Source organism: Pseudorca crassidens, chromosome 13 (assembly GCF_039906515.1).
Source record: "Pseudorca crassidens isolate mPseCra1 chromosome 13, mPseCra1.hap1, whole genome shotgun sequence".
NCBI lineage: Eukaryota > Metazoa > Chordata > Mammalia > Artiodactyla > Delphinidae > Pseudorca > Pseudorca crassidens.
Genome location: NC_090308.1, coordinates 12,089,359 through 12,108,819, shown reverse-complemented (window position 1 = coordinate 12,108,819; position 19,461 = coordinate 12,089,359). Strand labels below are relative to the sequence as shown.

The 19,461-nt window shown below is 35.3% G+C and overlaps 1 protein-coding gene across 8 annotated transcripts in view; it reads left to right on the top strand.

Moving 5' to 3' along the window:
* Positions 1 to 19,461, top strand: part of SCAF8 (SR-related CTD associated factor 8) — a 198,385-nt gene that overhangs the window by 46,603 nt on the left and 132,321 nt on the right. For all 8 annotated transcript variants that reach the window (XM_067701707.1, XM_067701713.1, XM_067701712.1 and 5 more), the window contains 8 exons: positions 611 to 787; positions 2,399 to 2,478; positions 4,234 to 4,351; positions 10,591 to 10,722; positions 10,981 to 11,093; positions 12,541 to 12,734; positions 15,901 to 16,001; positions 18,508 to 18,621. In XM_067701707.1, coding sequence (XP_067557808.1) covers positions 611 to 787; positions 2,399 to 2,478; positions 4,234 to 4,351; positions 10,591 to 10,722; positions 10,981 to 11,093; positions 12,541 to 12,734; positions 15,901 to 16,001; positions 18,508 to 18,621 — 1,029 coding nt within the window. The remainder of the gene's footprint in view (positions 1 to 610; positions 788 to 2,398; positions 2,479 to 4,233; positions 4,352 to 10,590; positions 10,723 to 10,980; positions 11,094 to 12,540; positions 12,735 to 15,900; positions 16,002 to 18,507; positions 18,622 to 19,461) is intronic.

The window sequence follows — 19,461 nt, the reverse complement described above, 5'->3', positions numbered from 1 at the left end:
TTACTACTAGGTTATATATAGGGTTTACTGAACTGAACTATCTTCAGCATCTTACTACTGTTTCTATTTTTTAAGAGGGAGGGTGAATGGGGGGACAGGGATTGCTTTCAACTCTTGTTGACACTATTCACCTTTAATTTCCTTAGTTTCAGACTGCTCCAAGGGACAGATTTCTTATTTTCTTAGCTGCTTTCAGGAATGTGTTATCAGATGGTAAATCTGAATGATAGTAAAAGCAGTTGTAAGTGCTCGTCCTTTTACAGAGATTGAGTTAATTGAAGAAGGGATGAAAAAGCTTAGTGGAAAAAAGTCTGCTTGTGATGAGTTTTTTTATCCGTTGGTCATGGTGTGATCATTTTATTTTGTTTAAACTTCCCTGACTTTCCAGAAGCAAGACAAACTTATTAAGGACTGTGTTATATATGGCACACACAAAAAGTCTTTTTTTAAAAAAAAAAAAACTGTTTTAAATTAGTATATATTTTTTCTTGGTCTCTAGACTGTAGAATGGTAAATTTTATTGACCAAAAGTTTTAGATGAGTATTCTTATTACAAACCCAACACCTGTTTGTAGTAATTTTCTTTTTGTTTTTTTTCCCCACCCTTTAGCTTCAGCAGTTAATACAGACTTTACAGATACAGCAGCAGAAGCCTCAGCCTTCCATCTTGCAAGCCCTGGATGCCGGCCTTGTGGTCCAGCTGCAGGCTCTTACAGCACAGCTCACAGCAGCGGCTGCAGCAGCCAGCACCCTTAATCCCCTAGAACAGGGAGTGTCTTTTAACAAGGTAAAAACTAAGATAAGAGATCTGTTCTGTATGAAGAACTGAATTTTCTGTACTATCATGTATATTCCAATTCTGTAAATTACATTTTACCGTAGCACTATTTTATATTTTAACATCCATCATACTCTATAAGATACAAATTTTAGAAAAAGTTCAAATTTCTGAAAGAAATTAAGTAATTTTATAATTCCACTGGCAACATTTAGAATATTTTCTTTTGACTAATAATAACTGGTCAGTAAAATTGTGTATTCACTTTTTTTTAAAATAAATTTATTTTATTTTTGGGTGCGTTCGGTCTTCGTTGCTGCGTGTGGGCTTTCTCTAGTTGCGGTGCACGGGCTTCTCACTGCGGTGGCTTCTCTTGTTGTGGAGCACAGGCTCTAGGCCCACGGGCTTCAGTAGTTGTGGCTCGCGGGCTCTAGAGCGGCAGGCTCAGTAGTTGTGGCGCACAGGCTTAGTTGCTCCGTGGCATGTGGGATCTTCCTGGACCAGGGCTCGAACCCGTGTCCCCTGCATTGGCAGGTGGATTCTCAACCACTGCGTCACCAGGGAAGCCCCCTGTATTCACTGTTGAGGCAGATAATTATTTTTTATACTTCCTAATTTATTTTATGGATGTTACAAATATATTAATTATGGTGTCCGTCCTATAATTTTAATCTGCTAGAATTAAAATTGTAAAGTATGTGAAAGTTCAAAGGAAAGCTTCTTTACAAGTTGTTACTATGCTGTGATAAATCGAGGTCTAACTAAAGAATAGTGGGTTTTTTGTTGGTTTTTTTTTGCTGTACGCGGGCCTCTCGCTGTTGTGGCCTCTCCCGTTGTGGAGCACAGGCTCCGGGCATGCAGGCTCAGCGGCCATGGCTCACAGGCCCAGCCGCTCCGCGGCATGTGGGATCTTCCCAGACGGGGGCACGAACCTTTGTCCCCTGCATTGGCAGGCGGACTCTCAACCACTGTGCTACCAGGGAAGCCCCAAGAATAGTGTTTTTAAAGTTGAAAATCTTTTATGTTTAACTTGTGTGATATGCTTAATATTCTTGCTATTTATGGGAATATTATAATACTTTGGAAGTGTTATCTGTATTATTTTTATTTCTGCTACTGTAATTTTCATAGAAGTATAAATATTGATTTATGAGATTATTACTTAGACTTTTTTAGCCTGCAGCTTCCAAAAAGTCTTTAAATTGACCATTTAGAAGACAATGGAGCATTCTGAGAGAACTGCGCTAGTAACAGATCTGTTGATTATAGTTCTAGATTTTTTTTTTAATCAAGCTCTGTTACTATTGACAAGCCACTTAATTATTTTAATCCTAATCCTCTCTTTTATAAAGTTAAGAGTATTGGTATTTATCCTGCGTGTCATGATTGTTTTGCTTCATAAGGCAATGTCTGTCAAAATGCCCTGAAGAAAAGTAAAGATCCGCTCAAATAAAATGTTTTATTGGAGTATAACAATAAAATGATATGAAACATTTACATTTTAAATGATAGAGATAAATTAATGGGATGTCAGTGACCTTCAAAATAGCATTTGCAACTTTTATTTGTGCAAAGCACTTTTAAATTTGTCTCTTTCTCTTTTTTTTTCCCCCCACTTAGAAGTTGATGGATAGGTTTGATTTTGGGGAAGATTCTGAGCATAGTGAAGAGCCCAAAAAGGAAATTCCAGCTTCTCAACTGTAAGAGTCATTATGTTTTTCTTTATAAACCATAAATTTTTTCTGTTATCTTTATAAACATTGTATGGGACGTTGCCATTGAGCTACTGAGTGTACTTTGAGTGAGTTGAGTTATTATTTCAGGCTCTTGAGCTCTCACATTACAGAAAGATGGTAGAATTGCTGCTTGTTGCTTCCCTGTGTTATTTTGACTCTTCCTAAGAACTTTGTAAATAATTGGGATATGTCAATATTCTTTACTGGAAAATTGATGTGTTGATAAATCTAGTTGTGTTATTTTCTGTTGTCTATATTAGGCTTTAAGTTATTTAACTCTGTTGTAAGAATATTTATAGGAAAGACGTTTGCTTCTAGTGCCAGTGGGCACTACTAGGAAGTATACTAAATTCTGGGAGTAGATCAGACTAATCAGAAGTAAGGAATAGGGTTGTAGGGATTTTGTTTGTTAAAGAAATGGATTGTATGTTTTTCTTTAAATCAGTGATACAGTTCTGCAGAGCCTTAGGTTCGGTGAGGGTTCATGAGAGGACCAGAGGGAAGGAGGATGTTGGAGAGCAGGGGTGGAAGGTGGGACGATTAGAAAGGGATGATGAGTGGGGAAAGCCTCTAGAAATCTTATTTCAATAGTTATTTAGTTTTCTATATTGTGATAATATATTAAAAATATACTTATATGTAAAATTGCAATTATATGCTTATGATAGAGATTCTACTTGAAAAAATTAAAAACTAATGTTTTAGATTATGAATTCTAAAGTTGTAAGAAGCATTTGAGATCATGTAGCTTAGTGTCCTGAGCAATGTAGTAATCTCCTTTAACCATCTGTATAGGTTATTTATCCATTGTTTTAATGCCTTCTATGACAAGAAGGTAATTTTTAATACGGTATGATCTTTTGTTACTGAATCTTATTTGATTTGCTTTCTATACACTGATCCATTTTGCTTTCTGAAGCAAGGAAACAAATTTGCTCCATTTTCTTTTGAGAAAGAAATAGCCATTCCAGTATTTGAAGATAGGTATCATTCTTCCCCTTAGGTTTATTTGCTCCAGATGAAGTACACTTTTTTCCAACTGTTTCAAGACTTCTCACCATCCTGATTGCCCCTTTTGGGATGCCCTCTTTTTTGTTCATGTCTTGCCTTGTGGCACCCAGAATTCCAGGTGTATTCCAGGTGTGAATTTCCCAGAGTATAGTTAAATTATTAATTCCTCTTATCTAAACACTGTTTCCGTTAACATACCTAATAATGTGAATGCTTTTCTAAAGAAAGCAGATTAGTTTTATGAAGTGTATAATCAATTATGATGGTAGATTTCACATATAGTGATTGATGGAACATTTTTCCCACTGTCTCATAGTTTAAAGAAGGAGTTAGAGTGACAATGCTTAAGTACTTTTAACTCTTTTTATAAGTGTTTTATTGAGATTTTCTTAAAATGCTGTAATGTAAAAAGTACTAATTTATATGTATTTTAATATTGTGAGGCAGTAATATCAGATCTTCATCGGAGTATCTCTAACATGTGATCCATCTATTGAAACACTATTGAAGAGTATATTTCTATTTTAACGTATTAATGTTCTGAGGTATTCTATTTTCTGTGTGAATATTTCAAAAGTAAACATAGAGTATAATAGTAGAGTATGTTCCATTTAATTGCATTTTGGGGTGTTCTTTTCGAATATTCAGTTATTATCATATTATCTTTATTGGATTTTAATATACATTTCCACTTGTTTTTCCTTTTAGTTCTCATGTTTCAGAATCTGTGAACAATTCCATCTTTCATCAGATAGCAGAACAGCTACAGCAGCAAAATCTTGAACATCTCAGACAGCAACTCCTGGAACAGCAACAGCCTCAAAAGGTTTATATCCCCATCTTGTGGTCTTTAGAGTTACTGCTTTGTACAGTCTGTCATTTGGTGATTTTTTTTCTTCAGCTGTTTATTACTAGGGAGATCAGTCTTTTCAGGACCTTTACAGTTTTTGTTTGTTTTTTTGTTTCATTTTGTTTTTTGGTAATCAAAATGTTTACTGGCAACTTATGTATCCATTGAGAACATTAATTTCAGTATACTGGAATTAGAGAACAGAAGACAGAGATGGTGTTTCAGTATTACAGCTGAAAACTTTCCTTTCCTCTCAATTCCCTGTCAAGCCAAGATAGTGATGATTTTACTGTTGTTGGTGGTGATGATGACAAAATAGATTGCTGTCTTTAATTAGACTGTTATTAGTATGTGGCAGGAGCTTTATTAGGCATGATTACAGTTAATGCTTATGCGATAGGTATTTTGAATCTCATTTACATTGTAGGAAATTGAAGCTTAGTGAAATCGAAACATCTACTGTTAAAGTACACAGTATCATATATCATCAGTCTTAAGACCCACCATTATTTTACGTATAGCTAAGAATTTTTAGATACTTGTATATATAACATCCCCTGGAGTTTTAAGAATCTTCTAAATTTCAGGGTGATAAAATGTAAAGAAAAATCATACCTTAGAATTGATAAAATATGTCAAATTGTTGTGAAGCTAGGGTTAAATCCATTACAAAGCCTCTTTTTGCTCTATATGAGAAATACTTAACGGATGTTAAACTGTTTGGATATGAGTTTCTGGGAATTCCCCCCACTCACACTTCTTCCTAATCAAACCTTTTTGACTCTAATGAATTTAATACAATACCACAAATATTTTTAAAGTATGAGCATTGTTAGGTAATACATACAGAGATGAACAGAGAAGTGTCTGGCCTCAAGTAAGCTCTTCTCTAATGGAGTGCATATATCTATATGAACACAAGGCAGAATCCTGGTTTCTGAAATAGAGGTATATATGAAGGACTATGGAAATATGGAAGAGGGAGGATTACTTAAGAAGGGATAGTCCCCGAACTTGCCCTTTTAATGCAAAGAGTAAATGTAAAATGGATTTTTTTAAAAAATATAAATTTATTTATTTATTTTTGGCGGTGTTGGGTCTTCGCTGCTGCACGTGGGCTCCCTCTAGCTGAAGTGAGCAGGGGCCACGCTTGTTGCGGGGCCTGGGCTCCAGGGGTGTGGGCCTCAACAGTTGTGACACGCGGGCCCAGCCGCTCCGCAGCATGTGGGATCCTCCGGGACCGGGGATCGAAACCGTGTTCGATCTCTGCAGTGGCAGGCGGACTCTCAGCCACTGCGCCACCAGGGAAGTCCTTGTAAAATGGATTTTGATGATATTTGTATGTTGGAACTTGTACCTGGAATTATGAGAATGGAATTCCATACCTTGTTTTGTAGAAATAATTCTGATAGAAGTAGTTGGGTAGGTGCATTATTTTATGTCAAGAAAATAAAATATATCTGCCTAAGAATTCAGAAACTTGAAGACAAAGCACAATAAAGAACATTTGGGGACTCCCCTGGCAGTCCAGTGGTTAAGACTCCACACTCCCAATGCAGGGGACCGGGTTCGATCCCTGGTCAGGGAACTAAGATCCCCCATGCCACACAGTGTGGCCAAAAAAAAAAATAACCTGGATGTTATTTAAAGAAAAACATAAGTTGTGACTCAAGGAAGAGAAACAGGTTGTCAGAGCTGTTACAGAGGCAAGAGGTAGTAGTAATGGAACAGTTTATCGAAACAGATTTGTTCAGCTATAGATGTGACACTTTTGAATTGCCTTAGTTCCAATTTCATTTCAGAAGTTTTAGCAGAAGCAGTAGGATGAAGGTTCAGCAGCGACAGTAAAGGTGTAGCACTCTTGACCTGGATCTTGAGCTTGAGCTTGTAATTAACACCAGGTTACTGAGGTGAAAGTTACCAAAAACTGGAGAGGGATTTTGCTTTAAGAATCTTACCAACCAGAAACAGAAAAAAGAACTCTGGTCTTAGTTGATTACTCTATACCATCTCCAAAATTTTAGAAGATATAGTAATAAGATCTCTTTGAAAGGAGTAGATGTTCTTAAAAGCTTCCTTATTCAAAAATAAGCAGTGAAGAAAAGGGAGTAGTGAAGAAAAAAAAGCAACTTTTCTAATGCATAAGGTGAATAGTGTTTAAAGCCTATCACAAATTTAAAATTGAAAAGTAAATATCAACAGAGTAACAAATTTAATAAGTTGTGTAATTGGCTCTATCAAACCAGTTCCCTTTAGTGTATTTAAGATGGGGTGAAACATGCAGAAAAATTAAGCATTTTTGTTTACCAGTAAGCTCCGTATTGCTGCCTAAAATTTATTAGAGCGCCTCAGAGAAAAGAATAGGTTTGCTAGTGCCACTCTGTTCCTTGCAGCTTTGACCACACTTGGGTGTGGGTTGAGGTCTTTTATCTAATGATGGAAAACCAGTGGAAAATGGGAGCACTTTCTGAGAATGGTTGAATTGTGAAGGGACTAACAATCATATCATAAGAGGAATGATTTCTATTGTCTTGAGTAAGTTGGAGTTGTGATTTTGATAATTGTTTTATCAGGATATCCAAAAGGTGTCAGAGTCATAGAATGAAATGCTGATGATGAAAATGATAAGACTAATAAAAGGGCTTTAAAAAGAATGTTAGGAATAAAAAGATTATAGAAGATTCAGCTACTTAATAAAGAGCTGTCAGTGGGATATCAGAAATATGTAACTTACTTTGCTTCAGTAGTTTTTTATAGAGGAGAATATAATGGAAAGAGGAGAATTGAACATGATAACTAAGATGGGTGATAATTAAGAGACTTGAGTTGCATTTCAGGGTACTGAGGTTGATGTTGTAAGGTTATTAGACTCATAAATTAGGAAAATGCTGTAGGTGTAGCATAGCATGTGTGGATTTCAGTAAGGTTTTTTGACAGTCTTTCCTGCCACTTATACAGAAAAAAATAGAGGAAAGTAGATTTATAAGGGATCAAAATGTGATACTGAGTGAATGTTAATCCAATTTTGAAAAAAGTCTCTGCTAACTGTTATCCTTGTCTTCTATTTTTTTCGATATTATCTTTATTTATTTATTTGGCTGCGTCGGGTCTCAGTTGTGGCACGTGAGATCTTCGTTGCGACATGCAGGATCTTTCGTTGTGGCACATGGGCTCAGTAGTTGCGGTGTGGGCTTAGTTGCCCCGCAGCATGTGGGATCTTAGTTCCCTGACCAGGGATTGAACCCGGGCCCCCTGCATTGGAAGGCGGATTCTTAACCACTGGACCACCAGGGAAGTCCCTCAGTATTATCACTGATGCTTTGCCTGAAGACATTGCTGAAGAAACTAAAGATGAATATACCAGGATGTATTCTAAGGACGTATATCAGTATATCAGGGTAAAAAGTCATTTGCCACCTGGGTTCTATGGAGTCTTTTTGGTTTTTTAAAAATATTTTTTAGTCATCTTACAAATAATTTAAAAGCGAAGCTAAAGGGATAGGGGAAAATAAACATAATTAGGAATTTTAATATAGTTGAAATATAGCAAACCTTTTTATGTCAACTAAGTTCAAATGTCACATGTTCTTTTAACAAAACAGACAGTCCAGCTTCTTGTTCCAAAATACTATAAGATGAAGTCCTTCCTGTTGAATGACTAATTGAATGAAAATACCCTTAGAGATTTTTGTCCTTAGAGATACATTTTTCGCTCATCAGTTCTTGAGTTTGAGAAATACGTTTGGGATGCAGTCATTTGAAAACTCACCGTCTGATATTTCACTTAAACATTAAATTTCACCGTTACCATTAGAGTCTAGAATGCTGCGGTCTTTTTTTTGCATTCATCATCTGCTTTGTCTAAGTGTTGTGAAATATTGGGAATTACTGGTGGTCCAGTGGTTTGGACTCTGCGCTTACACTGGCAAGGGCGCGGGTTCAATCCCTGGTCGGGGAGCTAAGATCCCGCAGGCTTTGTGCCCAAAAAAAAAAAAAAAAAAATTTTTGTGAAATACGTTTCTTTGTCAGTTTTCTTCTCTTTGCCATTATGGACAGAAAATGAAACATCTAAATATCCATTGTCCAAGGAAAGCTAAAAGCAGACTACAGATATGTCTCCAGTCTTATTTATACCTTCTTGAAATATAATGCAGTGGTTTTGGTGATGCAGTAAAACTGAATGATGATGGTTTCACTGTTGAATCACGCTTCTCAACAATTCCATTTTTTTGTTATTATTTTAGTCTTTTTGGCTACAGTTGGGAGTAATTGATGAGTAATAATGGAATAATTCTTAGGATGATGAAATGGCAAAATGTTTCAGTATATAGGAAAATAAAACCTCTAAGATCCTGTACCATATCTTAGATATAGCTAAGGGTCCAGTGGACCTAATTAATGCTAACTGCAAGATCATAAGATAAAATTTGGTAGAATATTAAAAGTAGATTTTCTCTTTGTTCTTCATAAGATTGTTAAGAAAGAATAAAAGTCATGAATCACAACCTTTTCAAATAGGTAAAACTGCTCAAAAAAGAAGCTCAAGAACTAGCATTGGTTGCAGTGGATTCTGCTGGTTATACCAAGGGTTGACCATTAATAGAAAATCAAAGATGAAAAACAAGTGGGTGGATGGTAGGTAGGATGCTCAAGGTGAATGGTGAGGTAAGAAGTAAATAATGTGAAGGATGTATGAGTACTGAATTAGGAGCAAACAATACAGCTCAGGATAAAGTTGAAAATTATCTTGCTGTGTTGTTAAGAATTTTAGTTTTATTGTACCATTTTAAAGGCATAAGCCAGGACTGTGCTTTAAAAACATTTTGATTTGTTCTCAAACATATACTTATTTACCAACTCTTTGGTCAATTTTGTGGAATAAAGACTAATAGAACTTTAATTCTGATTTTAGTTTTAATTTATTTCTAAACTTGAAAATGTTACTTGTCTTTGGGGAGCCTGTTCCTTCATAAATTAAGACACTTGGAACAGTTCCTTTTTTTTTTTTTTGGAACAGTTCTTTAATGCTCTTTTTGGCTCTTAATTTTTATTCTGCTTTCTTTTCTTTCAGTTTAAATGTCATTAGAGTAAGTTTTAAAAAATAATTTTATTGAGATATAATTGACATATAGCATTGTTTAAGGTGTACAACATATTGATTTGATATGATTATATATTGGGATATGATTACCTCTGTAGTGTTAGCTAACACCTCTATCATGTCAAATAATTATCATTTCTTTTTTGTGGTGGGAACAATTAAGATTTAGTTTCTTAGCAACTTTGAAATTTATAATACAATATTGTTTTTTATAATCACTGTGGTTGTATTCCTTTTACATGTAGGGAGACAAATTCAGAGTTGGAGTAACTTGGTTCACAATCACAGAGTTTGTAGCAAGGGAACAGTAGTTTTGAGTTGCTCTTTTCTGTTAATTATTATAATAGTCCCCAACTTGTGTACCAACTCTTCTTACTAATCCTCAACACCTGTGAGATCATGTTTTAGGAATGTTTAACTAGGGAGTCATTTCTTCATAATAATCAGTTTCTCAATTTTAGTTAACACCATAGTGTATGTAATTGCTAGTCAAGTTCATACTGATTAGTACCATGTAAGCAGTATCCCTATAGCAAGTTGCTGTAATTCTAGTCCTAGGGGGGCAAAAAGGTTTAAATTTTAGTTTTTCCTATAATTAGGCTGCATTGCCTAACTTTTATTAGTCTTTCTGAAATATTTTACATATTTGAGTACTTCCTTATACTCTTGTCAATTCCTAGAGGTGGAGGTTGAAAAAGACCCAAGTTGAGAACTGATTTTGCAAGATCAGTGATTTTGATATTGGGGTTTGAGCTTCGTTTTGCTTCTACACGTGCAGTTGGGTGACTTAGTTCTTTATATATCATTCATGATACAGTCCCTTTATTCTTGGTAGTTTATATTTTCCACAATATAAAATTTGTTTGGAGACCTACTTTATCTTACCATTCTTTCTAGTGTTATAATATCTCCCTTTTATGGAGGTATTCTGTGCTTTTAAGTAAACTTGGATTTATACAAAAGTGCCATTTTAGATTGATCATAAAAGATGTAATGGGATTTCTTTAGGTATTGGGCTCCTTTTTAAAATTGTAATTGTGATGTTTCATTTGTAACAATATTCATAATATTCATTATTTCCCAATGTTTGTGTGTTTGTGTACATTCTCAAAAGGCAACTCCTCAGGATAGTCAAGAAGGAACATTTGGGTCAGAGCATTCTGTGTCACCATCACAAGGGAGCAGTCAACAGCATTTCCTTGAACCTGAAGCAAATTTGGATGATTCCATAGATATTCAGCAACAGGTAAAAAGTAAATGTTTTTCTGGGGCATAAATTTATAAAATTAATTACAGAAAAAAAATCTTAAAATATAGTAATAATTTTTATTGTATGTAAATAATGTAAACCTGAATGGTTTTTTCCTACTCATTAAGCTCCACATTCTTACCATTTTACTGTTAGTCATTAATGCTACTATGGTGAATATTTTGTAAGGCAGAATTACCAATACACGCTGAATCTCAACCAGGCATTTTGTCTGCTGTTCTTTTGACTTTCAAGGATATGGATATAGATGAAGGGCAAGATGGAGTAGAAGAGGAGATCTTTGAACAGGAAGCAAAGAAAGTGGCTGTTCGCTCCAGATCAAGAACGCATTCACGATCCCGTTCAAGGTTCTACAATCCTATTTAAGAGTAGCTGTGTGCGAACATTTAAATTGTTGGCTTTACTTTTTTGCATCCTTTATTTCTTTGCATCAAGATTAAAGAAAATGTTTTCTGAGAGTGACATTCTCTCAGGAAGAAGTAATTCAGAACTTCAAAAAACAGAAGACATGTGTTCTGTTTTTAATTGGGTGTGGCTGTGGCCATTTATTTGAATGATTTGCATGAGTCACGGCAGTATCACGAGACTTGGATTTGGGGTTATATCTGGTTTTAGTTAATAACATCATGATAGTCAGCTTAGGGTATTATTGCCCCTGAACAACACTTAAATCAAGCTGTAGAGGACCAGTATTAGAAACTCCATTGTATTTCTCACATTCCATTTCATCTCATAATACCAAAAATGATTATAAAAATAAAACTACAAAAATTATTTTTATAAACATTAAGCATATCAGACTATTACAAAACATACCCTAGAAATGGTTTCTTTGTGGGCTGTTCAGCATGGCTGAGGCTCACTAATGTGCATGCTCATTCAGATTGAGTTGGAGGCGCCTTATTCTTAACCTGGTAAATTTTCTTGTAGCATGTGTATATTGTTTTTGCTATAAACTGTCTTAAAACTTAAAGTCATTAATCTTTAACATTTTAATGCCCTATTTTCTACACACAAATACCCAGAAAATCTGAACAGCGAATGCTGGAAGAGAGGCAGTATCCGTGATGACTTTTTCAGTCATTTCTTACGTGTTTCAAGAACTTACTTGTATTTGCCTCTTGCAAATGAGAGCCTGTCAGTTCATCTTTCTCTAAGCTGACCTCTCTGCAGTGAATTACAGTGTTAGTGCTGAAACTTCTTTGTCTTAGCAACTTCTTTATTTGTCTTAGCAACACCTCCCTACTAAGTATTTTGAAGAGAGTTCAATGGCATATGACTGGCAGGAAAAAAGAAACAGTATTTCAGTATCACATTATATTGTAAAGTCAAGCACAGGAGATTTTAGAAATTGAAAACTTGTAAACAGAATTGTATAGTGGCCTAATGTTCTGTTGAAAACATTCTTTGTTTCTTAATTTTAAGAATGTAACATCTTTGTCACCTAAAGAATCTTTTTGTTTTCTTCCATCTTTCATCCCTGTTCTTGACTCTTGTTGGAAAAAAGAGTTGGAAGACCCTAAGAGAAAGTGAGGCCTTACTAGAATCTCTTTCTCTTACTCTTCCTTGTGGTTGTGGTTCAGTAAGAATCATTGCAAACAAACATCTGTGACTAGTGTGGACCTAAGCAGTATAGAAATTTGAGAAAATACATGTTTGATACTTGATTATGCTTGAATGTTTTTTAAAAGGTAGCTAAATACCAGACAGTCTCGCCCCCGCCCCACCTACAAGTGAGAAATTCGATAGAAGAATAACTTTGTCATTAGAAGTAAAATAAGGTTGTTTTTGTAGGTCACCAAGAAAACGAAGGTCTAGGTCACGGTCTGGTTCTCGAAAGCGTAAACACAGAAAGCGATCACGCTCTCGCTCTAGAGAAAGAAAAAGGAAATCATCACGTTCATACTCAAGTGAAAGAAGAGCTAGAGAAAGGGAGAAAGAACGACAGAAGAAGGGATTGCCTCCAATTAGATCTAAAACATTAAGTGGTAAGTGACGTACAAGCTTTGGTTTCAATAACATTGAGAAAATAGTATCTGTTACAATGTCTCCCAACCTTATTTTCAGACTAAGAGGTTAAATACCTGTTTTGGTATATGAGTAATTATATTTTTGGGTTTTATAATGTGATAGAGGAGAAAAGGAAAAGGAATAGCAGTTTCTACTCAAGTACTAAAGTCATTGAGAGTTTTTTTTTTTTAATGCTAGTTAGAAAATATGACTTGATTAATGATTTATAAAGTGTCCTAGGCCTCGTGTCTGTTTCATGGACACCGTGACTTCTATGCACAGTGTCCTAACCAATTATGAACACTAGGTCTGTAGGAGTGATTATTATAGGAAGAATGCAAATTTTAAAGCTAATTATAAACTTACTGGATCAGTACTGAAGGAGAGATTTCTCTCGTAAAAACTTTCCCTCCTTTATATGTTAATCTATAATGTATGATTAGAACACATTTGGTAGTAGTGGGAGTTTGTTTTGGGAGAGTGCTGCAGGAGAGTTGACTTGGTAGGCATGTGAGGTCTAGGAAAATAATTTGTAATTAGTGCCAAATTCTGCCTAAACGATTCTTAGCGGGTTATGACTTTTAAGGTGAATCAACAGACTGCAGATGGATAAAGTACATAAAAGGAAGTAAATTGTCATTCTTCGCCAAGAGTGAAACACTGATCAGGTTATCTAATTTCTGAATGTATCCAAATAAACTCCTTCTGCCATGGAGATAGATGAATAACTGGTATAATTTATAATGCTGAAGCATCCTAGAAATCGAGGCTTAGGATTAAAGGCGACGCCATCTTACTGAATTCTAGCCATTTGAACAAGCCTTGGCTATCTTTCCAGAATCTTACCTGATTATGAGAGCCATTGTTAATTTAGTAATGTTGACATTCCTAACTCTGAAAGTTTCTATTTATCCCTTAGGGTGAGGGACAAAATTCAAACATTTTCGTGCTGTCTGATAAATAATGTCAGAAGTCTGATCGTAAAATCTCAACTGTGCCTCCTCCCATGATTGCTATTAGGACGTTCAGAATAACGGTTTTTATGATGGGCTTTTACGTGGAGTCTCTCATTTAGTTCCTTACCTAACTTGTCATGTGTCGTTGCCACCGTTTACATAGTTATTGACTGTGGAATTTATTTTTTGTTGCTGTTTTATTTTCATGGGTAAAACACACAATTAAAAAGTTTAGAAAGGACATAAGAAAATACAGTGAGAAGTATATCTTGTCTTTTACCTCAAAACTCTACTGAGAAGCAATAACAATTTGATGTGGTCCCAACACATTTTAAACACATGTGGTAGTGTTTCTCTGCCCATTGGTTCTTAGAACATGAGTTTTCATGAATAGTCCAGGGGCTGTGAAACATCAACAAAGAGTAACATTCTAAGAATCAAGTGTCCCCTTCTCATGGGATGGAGGAGACTCATTACTTTCTGGGGGGGGGAAATGGAGTTGTCCATGGGAAAAATTTGTAGAGAGACAATATCAAAAGAGTAGGGGAAACATGGAACAGATTTTGGGGAGATTAAGGCAGCTATAATATGTAGAACAGAGTAATGAAGAGGTGGGAACTGTTCAGTGAAAGAGGTCCAGAAATTTGCTAAGGGTTGGTGGTAGGTTGAATAGTGGTCACCCAGAGATGTCCATGTCCAAATCACTGGAGCTTGTAAATATGTTACCTTACATTTGTATATCTGATTAATAAGGATCTTGAGATGGGGAGATTAACTTGGATTATCCAGAAGGGCCCAGTGTAATCCAAGGGTCCTAATAAGAGGGAAACAAGAGGAGAGGGTCAGAGAGAAAAGGTGATGTGAATGTGGAAAGGAGAAAGAGATTGGTAAATGCTACACTGTTGTTGGCTTTGAAGATGGAGGGTTGGGACCATGAGCTGAGGAGTGCAGATAGCTTGTAGAAGCTAGGAAAGGCAAAGAAACAAATTCTCTCCTAGGGCCTCCAGAAGGAATGCAGCCTTGTTGACTCATTTTAGACCCCCAGAGCTGTAAGAGAATACCTTTTTGTGTTTTAAGGTACTAAGTTTGTGGTGTTTTGTTACAGCAGCAAAAGAAAACTAATATGTTGCCCTTTGAGACTTTGGTTGAATATTAAGTTATTTATGCACAGGGTAAGACTGCATGAGGCAAAGAACAAAGAGCAGGGAAAGAGCAATTTCCAGGCATCTGTTAGCTGAACAGGTTCCTAAATCTCACACAGGCCTGGAAGACGTTCAAGTTCTGACCAGCCAGAGTAGAGAGATGGAGACCTGATTGAAACCCACATTCAGTAGAATGTAATGTGAAACCCACATTGCAATGGTGACATCTTAGCTCTAGAGTAAAACCTGCTCTAGGCTGTGTTGTAGATGAAAGATAACCCAAAAGCTGGAAACTTCTTTTTTTTTTAATGACATTGACATAAATCCAGATATATTAAAACTCTGCAAATATATCAGCTGTAAATATTTTTAAAGTCAGTGTTTTCAGGAAAAGGAGATGTTCATGGAGACATGAACAGTGCAGCTCAAAGTAGGCAAGATGTCTCACGTGTAGCATTTATTTCTTAAAGGGAAGTGGCTTCCAGCCCATAAGTATCCCTAAGTCTTTCATGATAATGAGTTCTAAATTAGCCTTTTCCTTTTTGTATATATATTTTTTGTGTATAATTATTCTTTCCTTAAGGATAAGATTTAACTGTTGATTTAGGAGAAACATCCATTTAATCATTCCAGTACAGAAAGATACTTAAAAGGTACACAGATAGGATTGCAATGAGAAGTGGTTTTGAAACTTTGTTGCACATCAGAATCACCTACAGAATTTTAAAACTCCCAGTTCCTGATCTGTCATACCCCATACCTTCCATCATCTTTTAGCGTGGGTTCCAGATATCCACAGGTGACTGATGTGTGCTGCCACGCTTGAGAACAGGTGGTAATGCAAGAAGTTGACTTGGCATAGATGTGAATGGGTACCTGGTATTTTAGTTGATTTTAAACATAACATAAAAATGTCTGTTAACAAGTATTTAAAATATACTATCTGAAATTTTAATTTATTATTGTTACTAGTGTTTTTTCCTCAGCTACTTGAAAGAAGTAACTGTCTATGTGATTTGGGTTATTTGTCTCTTATATCTTGACAGTATGTAGTACTACTCTGTGGGTTGGCCAGGTAGACAAGAAGGCAACACAGCAAGATTTAACCAACCTCTTTGAAGAGTTTGGACAGATTGAATCCATTAATGTAAGTATCAGTTCTTAAATAATTTAAAGTTAAAAAAAAATAGGGAGTTTTCAGAGTCACTTTGGTTCCTAATTAGCCCAGCAATATCTGCCTTTAATCAAATTTTAAAAGGATTGTTCGACTCTAATCGTTTTTATGTTTACTCTGCTGTTGCTTATCTCTCTGCTTAATTAATTTTCCTTTTTTAAATGGAAGTCTAACAGAATATTCTTAGGAGTTTTATAGCAATGTAATAGCACTTGATTCCTAAAAACATCGAATGTTTGAGTTAGCAGGAACCGTATGTGTGATATTGTTTAATTTCTTTTTTAATGAAAGTGAAGAAACTGAGTTAGAATTGTAATCACCTGCACATGAGCACATAGGTAATGGTGAAGACACAACTGGACTTGAGGTCCCAGTCTTTTGCCAGGCACTTCCCACCCCTTCCCCTTCTCTTCCTCTCAGAGCAAACCTGAGGCAAGAAAACCTGTGTGGCCACAGCATAGCTCTATCACTCCTCAGCTTGATTCTTTCAGTGTACCCAGTCTCCACCTTTGAGTATTTTCTTCCTCCTGCAGGGCTGTTGTTTTTCCTTGAGGCTAAAGATAATGGAATAGTCATTTGAGGAGTCTTGTTCCTTAACTCTCTGATTTTATTCACTGTTATTATACTTTTATGTCTATTGGACCTTTTTATCATTATTTACCAGGAAATTGGCTGGTTTTCCTTTCTAGTCTTAGATTCCTTATATTCTCAACATTCCTTATATGGCCAAACTTGACTTTTTGGTGTTAATAACAGCACTCTTTATTTAAATTGAATTTGACCATTTTGTATTTTACTTTCAACTATGTATGATCTCTTTGGAGCCTCACAAGAAGCTGGTTAAGTAATTCAAATATTGTTATTTTACCAGTGAGGAATCTAAATGATTTGTCTAAGTTACACAGATAATAAATAGCTGATTGATTGGTTAATTAATAGGTAATTGGCTGAGTGTTTCAACTTAGGTATTTCAGATTCCTCTTTTTACACCATGAAAGTGTTGTAGGCTTCTCTTTTCGTCTTTTTAAATTTCACCTGTCAGAACATAAGTAATCTCTGAGTCTGTGATCATATAACCTCTGAAATTTTTTCTGATTTTCCGCTGCCTTTAAACTAGTGGTTCTCAGCTCTAGCTGCATATCAGAAACGGGTTGACATTTGAAAAAATAGGGATGCCCATATAGGGATGCCCATTATCAGTACCTTTAGATTCTTATCAAAGTGCCATAATTACGCAGGTGATTTTGATGCAAAGCCAGGAATCACTGCTCTGAACAGATCCCGAATCCAAGTAGCATTTTGTATTTTCACGTTGCTTATGACGTTTGTAGTCTTTCTTATACCACAGTCATTTGGACATTAGTTTGCCTTGTCTCCCTCTTCTTCTGTATTACCTTTTAAGAGTGTAGTACTTAAAAGTAATAGGCACTAAGTTATTTTGTGAACTGAAGTGTACTGAATGGCTAGTGATAAAATCCAGGATTTGAAAAATTAATGGAAGATTTATAAACCTTTCACTTCGTTTTGGGGGAGTTTGAAGACTGAGAAAAGTCCATTAGATTTAGCATCTTGTAGGTCATTAGCTCGAAGAAAATATTTTCGGTGGGTTGGTAAGGGGTTGGATCTACATTGCAAGAGATGAATTGTATAAGGGGTTGGATAGACTTCTCTTTCGAGAAATTTGGTATTAAAGTGACAGCTGTTAGCAAGGCTGAGGGAAGCGTTACTTTGACAGCGAGAGCTTATTAGGTATTAAGTACTAACAAAGTGATGAATACCTTTTGAGTTCTTCATAAAGAAACTGAAATGCTCTGTGTATTTTTCTGAGTTAATACATTAAAGATAATTTTATGATCTGGTAGTTAATAGAGTAGTTAAATGCTTTGTAAATAAACCTCTTGAGATCCTTACACTGAGGCTATCTTCTTATTCATATTAAAATCTTTGTCCAGAAGTACTTGGACAAAGTTAAGTTTTATAAAATTGAAAAGCTTTAGTTTTATTATTTGTTGTAGATTTTGGACTTTATATTAAGGATAAGATACTTCCCCCAAACAAAATCCTTCTCACATTACTCAACATAACATTTGGCAAAATTTAAATGCTACTGTAAATAAATTGTATGCCTTCAAATATGTTGGCCGTACAGTATTGTTTTCCTTTTATCTGGTGGTATTATATACACGTCTATACATTGCTTTGTTTTAATAGCTCTTCATTGTGTGTTAAAACTTTAGTTGACACGTGATATTCAAGATTTCACATATATAATGGCTTAGAATGAGACCCAACTAGCTTCTGAATTTTTTTTTCAACTGATTGTGCTTGAATTTTACCAATAAACAGATAGCTGGAGGAAGAAAAGGGGAAACAATTCAGTATTAATAATCAATATTCTGTTCCATTAAAACTATAAAATGCCAGAAATGACTTGCCCTCCTCATAACACCCTTTCTAAAGAAAATAATTTTTTTAATAGATGATTCCTCCCAGGGGCTGTGCTTATGTCTGCATGGTTCATCGACAAGATGCATTTCGGGCTCTTCAGAAACTTAGTTCCGGGTCATATAAAATTGGGTCCAAGGTCATTAAGGTGAGATTGGGGGGCACGTGCTCTTATTTTATTGGATTGTTAGAATGTTTCCTGTATTTAATTCATCTTCTTCTTTAATGTTATAGGCAAACCTTGACAAATTTATTATTTTAGTATTGTTAAATTATAGAATTTGGCTATAGGTAAAACAATAACCAAAATTTTATTCAAGCAGTTCTTCAAAATCACACATGCACAGTATTCTTAGTCAACCCGGGCACCATTTTATGAGCAGAACTTTTTCATTTTTACAAGTTTGTCTTTCATTCACTCCTTCCCAATGCTTCCTAATCCTACCCCTTAATTATATTATTAATGTCTCCTTTTTAACATCTTGTCTTATACAACTCAGGCCCTTGTGAAGGGTTTATTTATGTATATTTGTTTCCTCTTAGTCTTTGAGTATTTATTGTGTATTTTTCCATTTTTACTTCTTATAACTAATTTACATTTTATTTCTGCTATTTGGAGTTAATTTATTCCATAGTTTTAGCAACTGAATTAAAAATTTTTAAATTACTTTCAAGGGAGTTAATATGCCCGTGTTTTCTCATTTTATGGCAGAGAGTTTATGTAAGCTAAAGTGTCACTGGTCTCTTGGAGTACCAAGATTTTGTTTAACTATTCTAATTATCGCTAATGTAGGTTGACATTTTTATGGTGAAAAGTAGATTTGGTTTATTTCTGGAAACGTGTTGTTTTAAGGCCATAGTAAGAAGTGGAAATAAATCCCATATTATAAACACCACCGCTATCTAATGCAGGTTTTATTTTACAAACAAAATCAGAAAATACATGGAAAAAATTTCATTGGCTACTGTTATTCCAGCAGTGATGCTT